Source organism: Mobula birostris, chromosome 18, assembly GCF_030028105.1.
Source record: "Mobula birostris isolate sMobBir1 chromosome 18, sMobBir1.hap1, whole genome shotgun sequence".
NCBI lineage: Eukaryota > Metazoa > Chordata > Chondrichthyes > Myliobatiformes > Myliobatidae > Mobula > Mobula birostris.
In genome coordinates, this window is record NC_092387.1 from 14,869,410 (window position 1) to 14,888,927 (window position 19,518).

The following is a 19,518-nucleotide window of genomic DNA, read 5'->3' on the forward strand; positions in this document are numbered from 1 at the left end:
ATTTTTACATATTTGCTTAATTGATTCTGTATCTGTTCCTCATTGTCCCAGTGGCAATGTGGCAACTGGGGGAGGGTCTGTAGTATAATCCCATCAGTGTGATTGCCCTTTCCTCAAAATTGACTCATTGTCTGACCCCTCCATTATGTCTCCCAAGTGTAGCTGTGATTTGTCCCTGATTAGAGTCCCGCCCCCTCACTTTTACCACCTCATCTTTCCTAAAACTTCAAAAACTTGGTACATTAATCACCCATTCCTGCCCCTCTCTCAACCAAGTTTCAGTAATGACCACAACATTGCAGTTCCATGTACTGATCCATGCTCTAAGTTTATCACCTTTACCCATAATGCCCCCTAGCATTAAAATATACACACTTTAAACTGTTATTTCAATATTACCTTTCAATACTTTCCCTGACATCTACCTTCTGGTCCAATCCTTCCCTTACTGACCTGGGGCTCTGGTTGGTTCTTTCTGCATAGAAATACACTACCTTTTCTTTCTCCCCTGATGTTCAGTACATAGTTCTTCCTACACTCACCCCAGCCCTCTTTCCCTCCCAACTGCACATCACCTTCCCACTGGTTTCTGTATTCCACATATCTTTCCTATTAATCCATCACCTTCAGCTCTTCTGTTTCTGGAACTATTTCAACTTTCCCCTTCACAGTCTGCCTATTACTCCTCACCTAGATCCACTTATTTTCTAACACCTTTTCATGCTAATATTTAGTACTGATGAAGGGACCAAACTGTATGATAGTTAAGGGGTAGCAAATATTCTGTAGCCAATTTCTGTTCTATGTCACTCTTGGGATTCTTGCAAGCTTTGGCTTCAAAGTCATTTTGCTCAAGTGTCATTACAAGTATACATCAAAAAAAAACTTAGAAACAGGCAAGTAATATTGACACTAATTTACATACTTTTAAAAGGATACTTAATATGAAGAAATATGGGGATAGCAGTATAGACTGGATAAATGTTTTCCTTTGAGTATAAGAAGCCCAATAGCAAGAAATAACAAGAAATGATTCTTGCCCCACTGAAGTTCATCCCAGTTTAAAGAAAATAATCAATTATATACAACTGAATTAAATTTGTATTTTAATATTGCATTTCCATCACCATCGACTATTGTCACCAGATTTACCGGTTATGTACAAAACATTCTCGAGTGACTTAACATTAGTCTTTCCTGATAATCATGTAGTTTCCACAGGCCAGTTTAGTTTCTGTAATCAATATCAATTCCAACCCAAAATGAGAGGGTTGGTAGCTGAGATTAAAAGAGGTCATAAAAAACTACAATTTCATCTGTTTCAGTCTCAAATCATATATAGAAAACCATATTTATTTTGCCAACTACAAAAATAAAACAAAAATGATACACAAATGGACAGCGTAAACACAAGCAATAAATATGCTTGAGAAAACTTTCCCACATAATCTGAATGCAAACGAGGAATGATTTATTCAATTCAGATTTCATGACAGGGCCTTTGGTTTCACAATATTTTTAACTAGTTTGTTGACGTTATTGGCCTTATACATATTCCCAGTTTGTAGCTGAAGATGAAGATCTTACTGCAGTTTCACATTCTGAGCAGAAGGACACTTCAGATTGGACAGTCATAAATATGGATCTCACGATCATCTGCGACAGAGACTATCTTCGATCCATTTCCATTATATCTAGCACCCCAGACCTATTGAGAATGCAGAATATTTTACAACAGCCACAATAGTTACAGCACAGAATTTAATTAACTCAAGAGTTATACTTAACACTTTTAAGGTTACCTGATCGAGGTGATCAAAAAATGTGTGTATACAGCTTCTGGAACCAGCATCCCAAACCTTTACACTTTTGTCAGAAGAACTGATGAAAAGAAAAACAGAAGCTGGTTACAAATAATACTTCAGCTCAAGCAGCAATCTTCAATAGAGCACACTGACATACTAGGTCATGGTTATCAAATCCACTGATCAGATTCTAGGCAGCTAACATCAACATTATCAAGTGAATAAACAGATACAACAGTGCATTGACTCTATCTACTGAAACTTTTGATTAGAATTTAGAAAATCTAAAATGAACTGACTAATTGTGCTGCTGCAGAATGACCATTAAGATATAGAAGCAGAATTAGGCCATTTAGCCTATTGAGTGCTCTGCCATTTAATCATGGCTGGTCCACCTTCCCTCTCAGCACTATCCTCCCTGTAACCTTTCATAGCCCAACTAATCATCAACCTCCGCTTTAAATATGCCTCCACGTACTCTGAGACCTCATCCTTAACAATCAACTCCAACCACTGAGGTTAGGCTAAGTGGACTACAGTTCTCTTTTTTTTCTACCTCGCTCCCTTGAAGAGTGGGTTATATTTGCAATTTTTCAGTCCTCCAGAACTATGTTATTGTTTTTACAATGCTAAATTTGTGCACACAAAATTGACAAAATTATACATTTAATCCAAGACAGATTTGAATTCATGGAAAATATTAAATCATAAAAAGTATAATGCTGTCTCTACAGATGCTTCTGAACAAATCATTTCAGTGGCACTGACAGAAACTGTCATAGCTTTGTTACAACCCTTTTCTCATCCTATTAACACTACCCCTGCTCCCTTTACTGAGTTGTGCAAAGCAAAGTGAGAAATAGAACAACTGTTTTATAGATGGAGGTGCACCATTTAGTGATACTATTGGAGACCAACCAGAAAAATATATTATGGAAATCAAAAATAGTGTAGATGCTGTCGATCTGAAATAAAATTGGTAAACTCCAGACTGGTAGCATCTATAGAGATGTTAAAAACCCTCACTAGAACTTTTTTTTTCCAGACAGTATATTAGCTTACTTTAATGCTTAGAGTTCAACAGGACACAAGATATAGAACTGTATATTAAAGAACAGAAGTATTGGTCTAAAATTAACCTGATTCATGTGTCTGGTGAGATAACAAACAGAATTCAGAAAAACATTAAACTTTTGTCCAGTACCTACTGCGTAATTGAAGAACAAAGTGGAAGTCAGCATTTCAAAACTAGCATTTAGTCCTGCATTACCTTGATACAAAATGAGTGTCATCTGGACAAAATGCAACACTCAGCACCCAGGATCCATGACCACTCAGTGTACCGGCAAGATTGGCATGTTGTCTGTAGGAAGACATAATTAAAGGTTTTGTGTTAACAACCACAAGATAGAAAGGGAATATTGAAATCCAATCTTAAACAAAAACATCAAATAAATGTAGTGAAACCTCTTACACATCATAAATCTTTATGTATCCATCATCAGAGGCAGTAATTAGAAGCTGAGAGTCTGGGGAGAATGTCAAAGATCTAATTGGCTTAGCATGACCTGAAATTCAAAGAGTTGTATAATTTAAAAACAAAGTAATTGACAAGTTCCTTTTCAAAATACATATTTCACATTGAAATCAGTCCATCTAGAGCAGTGGTTCTCAAATTTTTTCAGATTACTGCCCCCTAGACTCCCAGACCATTCCCAGTGCCCCACCCCATATCTGCCCATTACACAGAATTTATAAAGAATTTTGATTTATGGTGCACCATGAAAAACAGAAACTGCAAATTCAAAGAGACAAGTAATTGTAAAAAAATTAAAATTTAAAGCCAATACTATTACTTATTTAATTACAGTAAAAGTAATATTCATCAATTTTAGAGTGTACATTAGTAGTCCAACTATTCATTGGCTTTTTCTCCTTTCAATGAGATGGATGAGCTTGGTGCAGTGATATCAGCTTCTCAACCAGACTGAACGTCACTTAGGATTCTCAGATTCCCACATTCAGTAACTTGGAGTCTGTTTTGCTGCTTTCAAAGAACACTGAAACCATGTGTTTTCCACTAAATATGATGTTGGAAAAACAATAAAGAACATATTGACTCCTCCCGTGCCCCCCCCCACCGTAGTGCAGGATAGCGTCTAGATATTTCTTTCTGCAATCAAAAGTCTTGATATGATTTTTTTTGAACCTTGGCTTCAGCTCAGTCTTTTTGTAGCGAGATCAGTTCTTCCTCTATCCTTCCTGTAATTCCTCATTCCAAGTGTTCAGTAATGGATTTATTACCCAATCTGGAATTGTGATGGAGAAATCCTGAAATCTGTCGTGTCTTTATGCAGCTCACCCAGGTGGGCACAGTATACTTGACGATCATCTGGTATCTTTCCTTTCTTTTCCAATTTAGAGGGGCTCGGAAATTAGAGAAGGCCGTGATGGCCAATGTTTCACGTAAATAGGGTTACCTCTCGACAGAAATGTAGAGACAACCAATTTTACTTTGATAAGATTCACACTTCCTTGCAATTGGAGATTGCTTTTTTATTGTGAATAATTGACAAATAAGCAATGTCATGCTTAATATTTTCTGAGTTCATTACTGAATGAAGCATTAGAGTCTAAAGAATTTTATCAATTTCTAAAAGCACATAGAAGCGTCTCAGGCGATTTACTTTTGAGAACCATCTGACTTCTGTGCGCAACAGCAAGCGCTCAAACTGTTCATCATTCTCATTACAAAGCTCTCAAACAGTCGAGAGTTGAGAACATGGGATTTGATCTGATTTACTGTTGTGATAACAGTATTTAAATATTTGTGCAGTCAATCACCTTGGTTTTTTTTGCAACAAGATGGTGTCTGTGAATTATACAGTGAACGCCAAGTATGTTAGGTACAGCCTTTTTCGAGAAAGGAAAAACCCCCATTGTGGCATCCTTTCATTGATAATGCCCCATAAGCACGAATCTTCTGGTTAGAGCACGTAGTGATGGTCTTTGCATCGATGACGTCACTGTGGCCAAGACCATCACTACACGCTCTAACCAGAAGCCATGGATGACCGCGGAGGTGTGTACGCTGCTGAGGACCCGTGACTCCGCCTTCAGAGCAGGCGACAAGGCAGCCCTAACAACAGCGAGGGCCAAACTGTCCTGGGCCATCAGAGAGGCAAAGCGTGTACCTGCCCAGCAAATCCACACCAATTCCAGGACAGCAGAGATACACGACACACGTGGAAGGGCATGCAGGACATCAACTACATGACAACATCACCGAGCGTAGAAGTTGTTCAACGCATCTGGCCTCCCTCCCAGATGCGTTGAACAACTTCTACGCTTGGTTTGAGGCGGATAATGATGTGGCGGCGAGGAAGGCCACCCCTCCTCCAAATGACCAGGTGCTGTGTCTTACCGTGGCCGATGTGAGGAGAACCCTGCGCAGGGTCAACCCACGGGAGGCTGCTGGACCAGACAATATTCCTGGCAGAGTGCTTAGAGAATGTGCAGACCAGCTAGCAGATATTCTCACTGACATCTTCAACATCTCCCTGAGCAGCACCGTCGTTCCTACATGCTTCAAGGCCGCCACCATCGTCCCTGTGCCGAAGAGGTCTTCAGTGTCCTTCCTCAACGACTACCGTCCCGTTGCACTCACATCCATCATCATGAAGTGTTTCAAGAGGCCTGTCATGAGGCACATCAAGTCCCTGCTGCCCCCCTCACTGGACCCCCTGCAGTTCGCGTACCGTCCCAACCGTTCAACAGACGATGCCATTCCCATCACCCTCCACCTGGCCTTAACCCACCTGGACAAAGAAGACACGTACGTTCGAATGCTGTTCATAGACTTCGGTTCAGCATTCAACACAATCATTCCTCAGAAACTGATTGGAAGGCTGAGCCTACTGGACCTGAACACCTCCCTCTGCAACTGGATCCTAGACTTCCTGACTGGGAGACCTCAGTCAGTCCGGATTGGAAGCACCATCTCCAACACCATCACACTGAGCACGGGGGTCCCCCAGGGCAGTGTGCTCAGTCCACTGCTGTACACTCTGCTGACCCACGACTGTGCTGCAACACACAGCTCGAACCACATCATCAAGTTTGCCGATGACTCGACCATGGTGGGTCTCATCAGGAATAATGATGAGTCAGCATACAGAGAGGAGGTGCAGTGGCTAACGGACTGGTGCAGAGCCAACAACCTGTCTCTGAATGTGAACAAAACAAAAGAGGTGGTTGTTGACTTCAGGAGGACACGGAGCGACCACTCTCCACTGAACATCGACGACTCCTCTGCAGACATCGTTAAGAGCACCAAATTTCTTGGTGTTCACCTGGTAGAGAATCTCACCTGGTCCCTCAACACCAGCTTCAGAACAAAGAATGCCCAGCAGCGTCTCTACTTTCTGCAAAGGCTGAGAAAAGTCCACCTCCCACCCCCCATCCTCACCACATTCTACAGAGGTTGTATTGAGAGCATCCTGAGCAGCTGCATCGCTGTTTGGTTCGGAAATTGCACTATCTCGGATCGCAAGACCCTGCAGCGGATAGTGAGGTCAGCTGAGATGATCATCGGGGTCTCTCTTCCCGCCATCACAGACATTTACACCACATGCTGCATCCGCAAAGCAAACAGCATTATGAAGGACCCCACGCACCCTCATATAAACTATCTGGAAAAAGGCACCGAAGCATTCAGGCTCTCACGACCAGACTATGTAACAGTTTCTTCCTCCAAGCCATCAGACTCCTCAATACCCAGAGCCTGGACTGACACCAACCTACTGCCCTCTACTGTAGCTATTGTCTTGTTTATTATTTATTGTAATGCCTGCACTGTTTTGTGCACTTTATGCAGTCCTGGATAGGTCTGTAGTCTAGTGTAGTTTTTGTGGTTTTTTTTTCTTACGTAGTTCAGTGTAGTTTTTGTATTGTTTCATGTAGCACCATGGTCCTGGAAACCGTCGCCTCATTTTTACTATGTTCTGTACCAGCAGTTATGGTCGAAATGACAGTTAAAAAGTGACCACCTGACTTGATCTTGGTGTGCCCTCTCTTTGAAAATTGCTCAACAACTTGAAATATTGACTCCCCTTTGTATCTGTTTCTTGTCTCCTTAGAAATAAAAACTCTTGAATCATGCTTTATTCTTTTATGAAGCAAACATAACCTGAAACCTGGCAAACTTGACTCATCCACAACGGCAGGGAAATTCTGTTGCCCTAAGTATGTTGCACAATGAGTCTGCCACATATCAGGTATTTCACCTATTGTCTTTGAACAGAGTTGTTTAATTATGTGGTCTGATGACTTGTGTAAAACGTACTCAGAACCTCCCTTACTACTGGCAGAATCCGTTCTTCTCCAATTGTATGGGACTTTCCAGATTTCGCAATGACCATGCACTTCTCAACACTGTATTCCACCTGCCATTTCTTTGCCCATTCTCCTAATCTTTCTGTCCTTTTGTAGCCCCTCTACTTCCTTGAAAGTACCTGCCCTTCCACCTATCTTCATATCACCTGCAAACTTTGCAGCAAAGTAATTAAAAAGTTGAAATAGATAGGTAGTGCAAAAAGAGAAAAAAGTAATGAGGTAGTGTTCATGGGTTCAATATCTATTCAGAAATCTGATAGCAGAGAAGAAACTATTCCTGACTTGTATAATGTGAGCTTTCACGTACAGCTCCTGTATGTCCCTCACTAATGGTAAAAAATGAGAAGAGGATATGTCCTGGGTGATGGGGTCTTTAATGACAATGCACCTGACAGACACGGCAAATAATTGCCCAAGAAACAAAGTGGCTCAGATGCACACACAACGGTTTGAGAAGAGAGCAAGTTTAAGAGTGTAGGTAGGTAAATGGAATTATGAAAAACATTATAATTTGCTTGGGAAGCTATGCAAATCCACTGCCATAAACCAGCTATACAATTTACTTAAAAATTCAGCTGCATCACCATCAGCCTCTCTCCCCAGAGGTACTGACCACAGGGGGGAATCACAAGCACAAAGACTCCTGCCTACCTGCCTAGCTTCAAAACACATTGGTACAATGACTATACTTTGCAGAGATTGGTGTTTTCCACTGATTACAACCACACCACTTGTATATTTTACCTTCTAATGTGTGCAAAAGCTTTCCAGTTGCAACATCGAACATGTTGATGATACCATCAATAGCACCACTGGCAAGGTATTTCCCATCAGGACTCTGCAGGGAACAGAAGATGCATCCCTTAGGTTGTGAATTAATGCTCCCAAATTAATTGGTTATCAGTGCAGCCACACTTTACATACAGTAATAGAAAAATACAGCACAGAAATGGGCCCTTCGGCCCATCTAGTCCATGCCAAATCGGTTGAACTGCCTACTCCCATCAACCTGCATTCAGACCATAGCCCTCCACACCCCTACCATCCAAGTATTTATCCAAACTTCTCTTAAATGTTGAAATTAAGCTCGCACACATCACTTGTGCCGACAGCTCATTCCACACACACGACCGAGTGGTTTCCCCTCATGTACCTCTTATACTTTTCATTCTCACCCTTAACCCATGACCTCCAGTTTCAGTCCCACCCAACCTCAGTAGAAAAAGCCTGCATGCATTTACCTTATCTATACCCTTCAATTTTATATAGTTCTATCAAATCTCCCTTTAACCTTCTACATTCCGAGAAATAAAGTCCTAATCTATTCAATCTTTCATTATTACTCAGGTCATCCAGCCCCAGCAACATCTTTATAAATTTTCTGTACTCTTTCAACCTTATTTACAGCTGTCCTTTAGATAGGTAACCAAAACTGCACACAATTCTCCAAATTTATGGCTCACCAACGTCTTATACACAACATCCCATCTCCTGTACTTTATATTTTGATTTGTGACTGCCAACATGCCAAAAGCTTTCTTTACGAGTCTATTTACCTGTGACACCATTTTCATTGAATTATGGACCTATATTTCCCGATCCCTTTGTTCTACCGCATTCCTCAGTGTTCTACCATTCACTGTGTAAGATCTAACCAGGTTGGTCTTAGCGAAGTTCAGCACCTTGCACTTCTCTGCATTAAATTCCATCTGCAGATTTTTTAGCCCATTTGTCCAGCTGGTGCAGATCCTTCTGCAAATCATGGTAGCCTTCCTCACTGTCCACTACACCCCCAATCTTGGTGTGATACGTAAATTTACTGATTTAGTTAAGATCATTGATGTAGAAGACAAACAACAAGGGGCTGAGCATCAACCCATGCAACACTTCACTAGTCACAGGCCTCCAGTCAGAGCGGTAACCATCTACTACCACTCTCTGGCTTCCCCTACAAAGCCAATGCATAATCCAATTTACTACTTCATCTTGACTGCTGAGTGACTGAACTTCCTTGACCTACCTCCCATGACAGACCTTGTCAAATTCCTCACCAAAGTCCATGTAGACAACATGCATTGCTTTACCCTCATCAACTTTCCTGGCAACTTCCTCGAAAAACTGTAAGATTGGTTAGACACGACCTACCACACACAAAACCATGCTGACCATCCCTAATCAGTATATCCATGTCTATCCTAGTACTCATGTATCCGGTCCCTTAGAATACCTTCCAATAACTTTCCCACTACTGATGTCTGGCTCATTTGCCTGTATTTTTGGGGCTTATTTTTAGAGCCTTTCTTAAACAGCAGAACAGCTATCCTTTAATCCTCTGGCACCTCACCTGCTGTCAATGATGATTTAAATATCTCTGCTAGGGCCCCTGCAATTTCTGCACTTGCCTCCCACAGGGTCCTCAAGAGAGTAAAAACCTCCTCCTCTGTAATCTGTATAGGGTCCATGACATCGTTACACTGTGTGCATCTCCTAAGTAAATACAGATACAAAAATCTCCACTTAAGATATCCCCCATCTCTTTTGGCTCCACGCATAATTACTATTCTGATCTTCCAGGACCTTATTTTGTCCCCTGCAATCCTTTTGGTCTTAAGTTATCTGTAGAATCCCTTAGGATTTTCCTTCACCTTCTCTGCTAAGGCAACCTCATGCCTTCTTTAAAGCCTCATGATTTCTTTCTTGAGAAAGATCCTTTCACCTCAGTTCAAATGGACAAACCCCTATTTCCAGATATCCCAGCCAGGGGAAACATCTACCTTATTGCTTTGGCAATTATATATGATTGAGTATGATCACCTCTCATTCTTACGCTCGAAGCTTCAAAGGGCCCTCCTGACAAATCTCACTGCCACCCAGGTTGGCCCCATCATCCAAGTCATTGAGATAGAATGTGAACAGCTGGACTTCAGAACGAATTACATGTTCCCCAACCAAAGATGAACCATTTCCATTTGTTTGCCTGTTAATCAATCCACAACTTATGATTTACTGACAATCAGTGAAAAGTTCCAATTAGTTGATTCATCCCCATCAGATAACAAACTCAGAGTACAGAGCAATCTTTCATAACTTAAATATTAAATCATTGAAATGTATGAACTAGGTAGCTACCACTTTGCCCATTATCACCAAGCCATATTAATGCAACTTATTGTACATCTAAACCTTGAAGTATTGAGTTTTTTTCTTAAAAAGGAGTCAAACAATTGCACCATGCAAAAGAAAAAAAATAAAGATCGCTTACAGGCCCCAACACACATATTATATTAAAAAAAAAGGAAAAAATGTTGAGGAACAGACTGAAACCTAAAACTTGTGAACATTCAAAGCCACTACTAGCTACTCAAACTCCTCAGGAGATGGCCTTGGAATCAGAAGTAGCAAATGCACACTGCAACACATGGCTTAAGTTGTATTTGTATATTTTTATCACTGAATAAACTGTGACATACATGCATTAATTTAAAAAGATTTAAAATTCCCTGTGAAGTGGTGATATCCTGAACAATGTGTTACTAGACTAATTACATCAAAATGATTCAGTTCTAGAAAAAGATCACTTTCCAAGGAATCAGGCAACAGAGAAAACCGAAGCTGAAAAGCATTCTCCCATTTCAGATTTCCACTGAGTGGCGAAATGAAATTCAATTTGAATATTTGAATGAAGTTCTACTCCTCCCGACCAACTATTGCTAGAAACAAACTTTCACATTCTCAGTCTCTCTTAGACTCCACCCTTTAACTGACATTCCTTTTGTACTTCCCTTCACTGAAACCTAAAAAGTGACTCCATTTCTATTCCCCCCCGATTCTAATGAAAAGCCAATCTGAAATTTAGCCCCATTTCTCATGCCACAAATGCTGCCTGACTTAGTGAGTACTTTCAGCCTTTTCTGTGTAAACCCTCACCCCCAATAGGACATCTAGCAAATGTCCAACTGATTGGTTAGCAGATAATGAATAAAGCACACACAAAGCTGCAGTTTTGGTTGGAATAATAGAGAGACAGATGGTATTTGCTACTAGTATCCTTACTTGATATTCATTCACTGATTCTAAAAGGCAGCAGTTCCATTCATATATGTGAATCTTATTAGGTACAGGAGATACATAATTTCTGTGTTTGCAGTTGTCAGCTGCTGTGGCCCATCCACTTCAAGATTCAGAAATGCTCTTCTGCACACCAGTGTTGTAACACATGGTTTTTTGGAGTTACTGTTATTTTTCCTAACAGCTTGAAGTTGTCTGGCCATTCTCTTCTCACCTTTCTCACTAACATGGTGTTTTCACCCACTGAACTGCCCCGCACCATTTTCTGTAAACTCTAGAGTCCAATGTGCGTGAAAATCCCACGAGCTGAACAGCTTGAGATAGTCAAACCACTCTGCCTGGCACCAATCATTCCTAAGTCAATCAAAGTCACTTGGTTGACATTTCTTCCCCATTCTGATGTTTGGTCTGAACAACAAATGAACCTCTTGACCATGCCTGCATGCTTTCATGCATTGAGTCGCTGCCACATGATTGGGTGATTTTGTGTTAACAAGGAGGTATACATAATAAAGTGGCCACTGACAGTACTTAAGACAGAGACCAACAGTTTATTAGATATTAAGGGAACCGAGGAAAGTGGCTCAGATCCACCTTGATTTTACTCATGCTTTTGTTTCTTATATTCTGTCAGCCCTGGAGACTGCAGAAAATTTCTTACACCTGCAGAATTGAGGTCAAGGTATCCAATGTTACTGTACAAAGACAGAATTTTCAAAACAACAAATTTCAAAGCAAGGCAAATTTAACATGAATTAGTGGTATAATCAATACTTGGGCATGGTTTAAAGAAAAAAAAGTGTGCTTCGGGAGTGCATTTCAGAGCTTCAGCTTTGGAAATAGAAGGAACAACCCACATTCAGCAGAGTAAAGAAAATTAAGGAATACATGGTAGGGCAGTGAAAATTGAGAGAAGCTCAAAAAGCCAGAACTAAAGCATAGAAATCATGCAGGGTTACAGGAATGAAGAAACATGAGGCTTGCTTTTAATACTAATGGCTAATTACTGAGCACTGGGGTTCACAACCCACAGCCCACTCAGAGGCAAAGCAAACTGAATCAAAGACTGATAGCACATTAAAATTAACATCTTCCCCAGAACCAAGTTTCAGATCATCAAATGAAATATATCAAATGAAAATAACATTATACTGATTTGTCTTACGTATGCAATGCTGAGGATGAATTTCCCTCTTGTGTCTAAAGAAGATTCTTTCTTTCCACTTTCAACTCCAAATATATTTACTTTTCCCAAGTGACTCCCTGTGGCTAAAAACTTGCCATCTGGAGAAAAGGCCACAGACCAAGCGTCAACTGAAAAACAAATCAGTGTTAGTTGTTTAATGTAAAATATTATGGAAAAAAGGATCACTATTTGTGAAAAAATTTGCAATATCAACACTTGATTTGGCACAACCACTTTGAACAATAACTACAGGACAAGAAACAAAATCCCCAGGGAATGAAATGAGGCAACAGGAAACCCAGTGTAAAAAGTAGTAAAATAGGTCACTTAAGCCAAAATGGTTAATGTAACTGTGGACCTACCATCCAACCCCACCAAGTCCCCTCCCCAGACATCTGAACTCTAGTGTTAAAATTAACTAGACTTCCCCCACCTCCCCCACCCCCCAAGATCCATTGAAAGGTTTGCAAGCCATTGGCTTTTAGCCCAACCCTTCTGATTGCACAAGAACCCAAGTCTAAAGATAATTTTGATAATTAATGAAGGCTTACTTGAAATTTTAAACAATGTTTTGTTGGGAGGTTCTTATATTGTGGACCCCAAGTGTAACTCAATTATAATCCAATTACCATTTTCACAAAAGAAAGCTTCATAGCTAATTTGTTCAAATTCTAATTTCCCCTTCACATATAACTAGCAGCACTTTGCAGTGTAGTCTGATACTCCTGCAAAGGATAGCCCAACAAGCTGAATAAATACACAACCTTCCAGAAGTGAAGTGTATTGACAATAATACAAGTCACTGGATTTTTGTACATTATTTTGCCAGATTTCACTTGAATTAAACTGATATCCATTAAGTAGCTTTAAAGCAGCTAGTGTAAGCAACAGAAATTTGAAGCAATACGTTACCTGGTCCAGCATCCAACGACTTGATCTGTTTGCCCGACTCTAAATCCCAGAGGCGAATATGTGCATCCAGAGAACTGGAGGCTGCAGTGGCGCCTGTGTGATTGATATCAACCGATACAACTCCCAGCTGGTGTCCCTCCAGAGTCCACTGCAGTTCCAACTTCTCATCCTGCCTGAAGAAGGCAGCAAGTACGACAAAGCAGTTTAGAATTGCAAATATCCTGTGTAAAACCTGCCCAAGGATACAGGAGCAAAACAGTGTGCATCCTGCTGTGTATTGTTCTAATGCTGATGCACCAGTGAACAAAGAGTGTGTTCCTTTAAGATCATAAATGTGGCACCCCCAGTTTTTCTGATCCAAGTGTGGAACTGAATTCCCTCATAGCCAAAAGTACTGCATCTTTCCTAAAACATGAAAATCTGAATCAGACAAATCATTTCAACTGCAGCTAAACATCTTACAAAGGTTTTCAATGTTACCTTCAAGTACCTGGCCTCTGACTATTTATGATCCCATATGCTTCACCACCACGACCTGCCACTTTCTGAGGATATACGCCCCTGTACTTACAGGTCATTCTGCTCCTACACAATTTACACCACCTCATCAACTATTCTGCCAGCCCATCTCTGCCTGTGGTCCATTACCATCCTCATTATTTTTACACCACCAAACACTCTCTCCTTACTGAAGAACAAGTTGTTCCTTCCAAATCAGTGCTCAATAAGGAATTTCACATCAACATAACATGCTCAAACCACAACTCCAATTGAAGTTTCAAGTGCCTTTTTGTGTGAGAGTCTTCATCATCTATGTTGCGTATAACCTTCATTTACAGTTGTCCATCCTCCCCAATAGCTCATCAGCTTGATTACTGACTTATAAACCCACTAATAACAACCCACCTACAAATATAGTTTCTCCTCCTTTCCTCACCATATGCCTGCCAATAGTATCTTTGGCCTCTCCTTTCTTATCTACCACTGGCTCTTGACAACTTTGTTCTAAAAGATTCCACATGCAAAGTAACATCATCCAGCTCAAGTCCTCAACTTTTTCTTTAACCCTATAGTGCTTTTCAGTTGCTACATTGCCAGATAAGCAATGCCCCGGAGAAGAGCCCAAGGGGAAGAGGGAACAAAGGAAATAAGACCTAGTGTGTGGGAAAGCTGGGAGTGCGGATTACCTAAAATTGGAAAAGGTGTGTTGAAAGCTAGCCAAGGAGAACATGAACTATTGTTCTTTTGAGTGTCTTTTCATGGCAATGGAGAAAACTTAGTAGAGACAGGTCAGAGTGGGAGTGAAGAGTTAAAATGACATGCAACTGGATGACCATTGTGGACAGAGTGACAAAACTGCCACCTAGCATATACTTGATTTCTCCAAAGTAGAGGAGGCCACATTGTGAGCACCAGATGCAGCAGTCCAGGTTAAAAATGAATGTTTCCTCGCTTAGGGATGCCTTCTGCCTTCAGTTATTGCATGACCCACCAGGTCCTTCCAGTATTCTGTTTCTTTGTTGTTCCAGGTTCCACTATCTAGTCTCTTTTGTCTTAGCATAATAAGCAAATCAACTAATTTCTAGTTTAGTTATAAAGTCATAGAGCACAGAAACAGCCACCATCAGCCCCATGTCCATGCTGAAGGGGCTGTTTCTGTGCTGTATGACTCTGAGGATCCACCCATGCTTATCCCATGTTCCAGAACTCAATGTGTAGCCCAAATGCTGTGACCATCTCTGCCTTTCAGGCAGTGTGTTCCAGAACCCAACTACCTTTTGGGTGAAAAACAGTGGGACGGGCCACAGCCATCCACTCTGACTTGACACATCAACTGCTTCTGTTCATAGAACCCGCAAGACTTTATTATCTCCAGCAACTGGCTTTTCTCTTTCCAAAACAGTTCTCAGCTCCATGTCAAAAGCAAGCTTACCATTTCCAGACTTTAACCAAGTCATCTAATGAGCCAGTCACTATAGTCTCTGAGCCATCTTTCTCACTCTTTCCCCAAGCTACAGACCAGATGGAGTCATCATGAGCTGCAAGAAATAACCAAAGGTTATTCATTTAATGTTAACAAGTAAAATCTTTATCAAACAACAGAACAGATAATATAAGTACCAAAGAGCAGGCAGACTCAAAATTCAATTAAAAGAAGATAGTCACTAATACTAACATTTAAATACAATTCCCCAATTCCTGTAAATTGTTTGAAATGGGTGATCTTTCCTCTGATTATTGATACTCAAGAAACTAACAAACGTTATATCAGTCAACTTTTAGTGAAGTTATGAAAAACCTCAAAAAAAAATTTAGATCAGAAGTAATTTATATAACCAAAGTCAAGAGGTTGTAACCTCTTGACAGATCATAATGCAGGGCAGACTAAACAGAAGGTTACTCAATTTGCTGTCCCAAAGGCACAAGCCCCTTCCACTTGACCCATGAGATCAGTTAGTGTTTCTATGTTATGGACACTCAAAAGGACAGTTCAAACATTCAGTAGCAGATTAGAAAGTACTTTATTTCCTGATTGTTCAAAAATCAGTCAAATCCTGAAATATTTTTCAGTGAAAGTCTGAAATGGCACAACGTGAAGTTAGGCAATGTAAGGAGAAATTAGGTGGAGCATAAGAGAATGAAAGTAATATCAGGATGCAAATGCACCAGAACAAAATTTGCAGCAACTGTGCTTCAGAGGCAGAAATGTTTGTATGTTGTATACAGCCAGCATCCAAAAGTTTCAATGACATCACAAAGATCAAGCCCTAGGTGCTATTTATCTTTCAGTTAGCATCAAAGATAGATTACGTGGTCAATACCACATAGCTATTTCTGGAAACTTGATTCTTTGTTACTCATAACAATAACTATACTTCACTGGCTATAAAGTGCCTTCTATAGGAGAGATGCCATACATATTTCACCCTTTCAATTTATGCTTTCATTTAGAGGAAAGTTTGAATTTTAACAGTCTTAGGAACTTAGAAAACCTACAGCACAATACAGACCCTTCGGCCCATAAAGCTGATCAGGTACAGTTGGGGAGACTACTGTTACCATCCACCTTATCTAGCCCCTCATAATTTTAAACACTCCTGTAAGTTCAACCCTCATTGTCTTATGTTCCAATGAATAAAGCCAGGCCAACCTCTCCTTATAACTCAAGCCTTCTAGTCCTGGCGACATCCTTATAAATTTTCTCTGCACTCTTTCCAATTTAACCACATCATTCCCATAACAGGGTGACCAAAATTGTACACAGTACCACTCCAAGTGTGGCCTCACCAAATACAACTGCAACTTAATATCCCAACTGCTATAATCAACGCCCTGACTGAAGGCAAGAATGTTAAATCCTTTTACACCATCCTGTCTTCCCTTGACGTCACCTTCAATGAGCTATGCACCTGTACTCCTCAGTCCCTTACATTACACTCCCTAGTGTCCTACACTGGTCTGACTTTCCAAACTGCATCACATCACACTTATCCTTATTGAAATCTATTTGCCACTCCTTGGCCCATTTCTCTAACTGATCAACATGCCCCATAACCTTCTTCATTATAACCATATTATAACCTTCTTCATTATTTACAGTTTCTAATTTTGAGTCGTCCACAAACTTGCTGATCTAGCTTCCATGACTTAAGGACTCACTTTCAAGAAGTCTTCATCTCATGTTCTTGATACTAAGTATTTTTTTTTTGTCTTTTGCACATTGGCTGTTTGCCCACCCTGCTGGGTGCAGTCTTTCATTGATTATATTGTTTCTTGTGTTTACTGCGATGAATGGCAGGATTGTATATGGTAATACGTTACTTTGATAATAAATTTACTTTGACATTGACCACTGGCAATCATTTTTGAAACACCCCCTTGGGTGAGTCTGACTGTCTCCATGTCCTTGATAATCTCTTCTTGAGTCTCAGCTGGGTGGGCCCTTGGGTGCTTGGATTGTAGATGTACTGAAGATGGTTCCTGGATCTACTGAGAATGCCCACAAGAAAACAAATCTCAAGACTGTATATGGTGACAGGCATGTACTTTGAAAATAAATTTACTTCAAACTTTGAAGCCTTGTACATTGGCATCCAAATTATTTATATAAACAAAGGTCCCAACAGATACCTGCAGTGAACCACTAATCACTGGCCTCCATTTTGGGAAACCTTCAACCACCAACTGCCTGCTTCTGACCTCCAAATCAATCGTGAATCCACATAGCTAGCTCTCCCTGGATTCCATGGATCCTAACCTTCTAGATTTGCCTTCCAAGTGGGACTTCATCAAATGGGCAACATCCACTGCTCTACCTCATCAATCCATTTAAATACACCTTCAAAAAAACTAAACCTACAAAATACAACTCTGCTTTAATAAATAGATAGCTCTGGTTAGCATCATACAGTCAAAACATTAAACGTGCTTTCACAAAATAAACTCCATTACTTTTTCCCTCTTTGTAAATTCACTCACCATGTTCTTGTTTGAATAGGATGCTGTACTGTAAACAGAAAGAAGGATGTGAGCACACAAACCATTTTATGACAGTGAATCAAAATACTTTGCTTCCTTTACAAAGATTGTCAGGCAATCCTGTCACCCTAGTCATCACCTATTCTATTTTTGGGAGAAGATACAGGAACTTACCCGGATTCAAAAGGCTTTTTCCCCATTGCTATCAGGTTTTTGTTTTGAACCAAGCACGTCTTTCCCATTCCCCTTATTAATGACACTACCACAATCTTGGACTCTTAATTATCTGTCTCTAATTAATACCTTTATTGCCACTTAACATCTCTGCTTGCACTACAGTCATTGTGCATTCTGCAGTTTTATACTTATTCTTGTAAGGTTTATTGTTGTGTACAGTTTATTTCTGTGAGCTTCATGCGAGAATTAATCTCATTGCACCCTCTGGTGTGTATGACAAATAAAACTAATCTGAATTTAAAGACGTAGTGGAGTTACCTGCGTGCTCATCGTTCCAGCTTCTGACCGACAACAACCGACGATTTACTCTGGAATGACAGCAACACATAGCGTGCATTTAAAAGGCAGCTTATCTGGCTCTTTGGGCGACTCGGCGCCGGGACAGGGAGTGGAGAGCGGTGCGTGTGGCACCCGCTGGGCCCAGGCTGAAGGTGTGCGGCTCCCGCTATTCCTGGACCCGGTGTTCCCCCGCGAGGCCAGGCAGGCTGAGAGGCAGAGGGTTTACTAGTTCCTCGCCGCCGCCGCCGCCATCACCAAAATCCCCAACTAACCTTCTCTGATGCTACCGCTGGTGTCCAGGAGACATCGACGGAGGCTCAGCGCTCCCTCAGTAGGCCTTCGGCACCATGACAACCCTCCCGGAAGTGACGGCGTCCATTCCAATGAGGTACACGCGTGCCCCGCCGAGCGGCCGTCACGTGGTCAGCGGGGCGGTGCATTCACGTCACGTGGCCAGCGGGCCGCATCGACGGGTGGGAGCGGCCTTGTGGGCCGGCCGGCTGCACCGCTCGTCCCGGACGAGGAGGCTCCAGCCTTAGGGTCCCTCCCGTTACCATGGGTCGGGGGCTCAGCGAGCACAATTTACAAACTGTCTTCTTTTGTGCTGAAGGCGCCCCGCACCTATCAGAAAAGTATATTACCGCCACTAACGTAATAGAGTATGGCGAGGATCAGATCCTGCCTTCCAAACTTGTTTTAATTAAAAGATTCACCAGGGCCCTACGTGACTTAACCATCCCTGCTTCAAGTTCCGGAATATCCTCTAGCCTCGGCACTCAATCTGTAAATCTACTCAATAATTTCCTGAACAGCTTCCTGCATTCTAACGAATATCTGGCACATCGTGATTACATGCTCCATTGTCTCTGGTACCTTCCAAAAGTCACACCACCCGTTCCCATGTTTACCAACAAGTGCCAAAATGGGGTGCAAAGCTGTGTGTCCTAACCTCAGTCTGGCCACCACACATCCTCCCTCCTATTCCTTCCCTGAGCTAATTAGGCTAAATTGTACGACCACTTCCCTGTCCCACTCCTTTCCAGCAAATTTTGCCATTTTCTAATCCCAGCCAACCTACTACAAGACCTGGCTTCATACTTTCCCATATTGACTATAATATCTACCTCTGACTTAATAAGTGCCTGTTTAGCTATAACA

At 41.2% G+C, this 19,518-nt stretch overlaps 1 protein-coding gene across 5 annotated transcripts; it reads right to left on the reverse strand.

The window, feature by feature from the left end:
* Positions 1–1,093: 1,093 nt before the first annotated feature.
* Positions 1,094–18,760, reverse strand: skic8 (SKI8 subunit of superkiller complex). Of its 5 annotated transcripts, XM_072282249.1 has the most exons (11): positions 18,633–18,760; positions 18,340–18,389; positions 17,845–17,872; positions 15,299–15,404; positions 13,366–13,538; positions 12,433–12,581; positions 7,944–8,037; positions 3,280–3,373; positions 3,076–3,168; positions 1,803–1,881; positions 1,094–1,708 (listed from the first exon to the last, which is right to left on the reverse strand). In XM_072282249.1, exons 2-11 carry the CDS (start codon positions 18,349–18,351, stop codon positions 1,619–1,621), a joined length of 918 nt encoding a protein of 305 aa, XP_072138350.1. In that variant the 5' UTR covers positions 18,352–18,389; positions 18,633–18,760; the 3' UTR covers positions 1,094–1,618. The 5 variants fall into 5 exon arrangements, with proteins under 5 accessions (XP_072138350.1, XP_072138353.1, XP_072138348.1 ...); XM_072282252.1 differs by lacking the exon at positions 15,299–15,404 and having other exon boundaries at positions 17,845–17,867; positions 18,633–18,758; XM_072282247.1 differs by lacking the exon at positions 17,845–17,872 and having other exon boundaries at positions 18,340–18,760.
* Between the last annotated feature and the right edge of the window lie 758 nt (positions 18,761–19,518).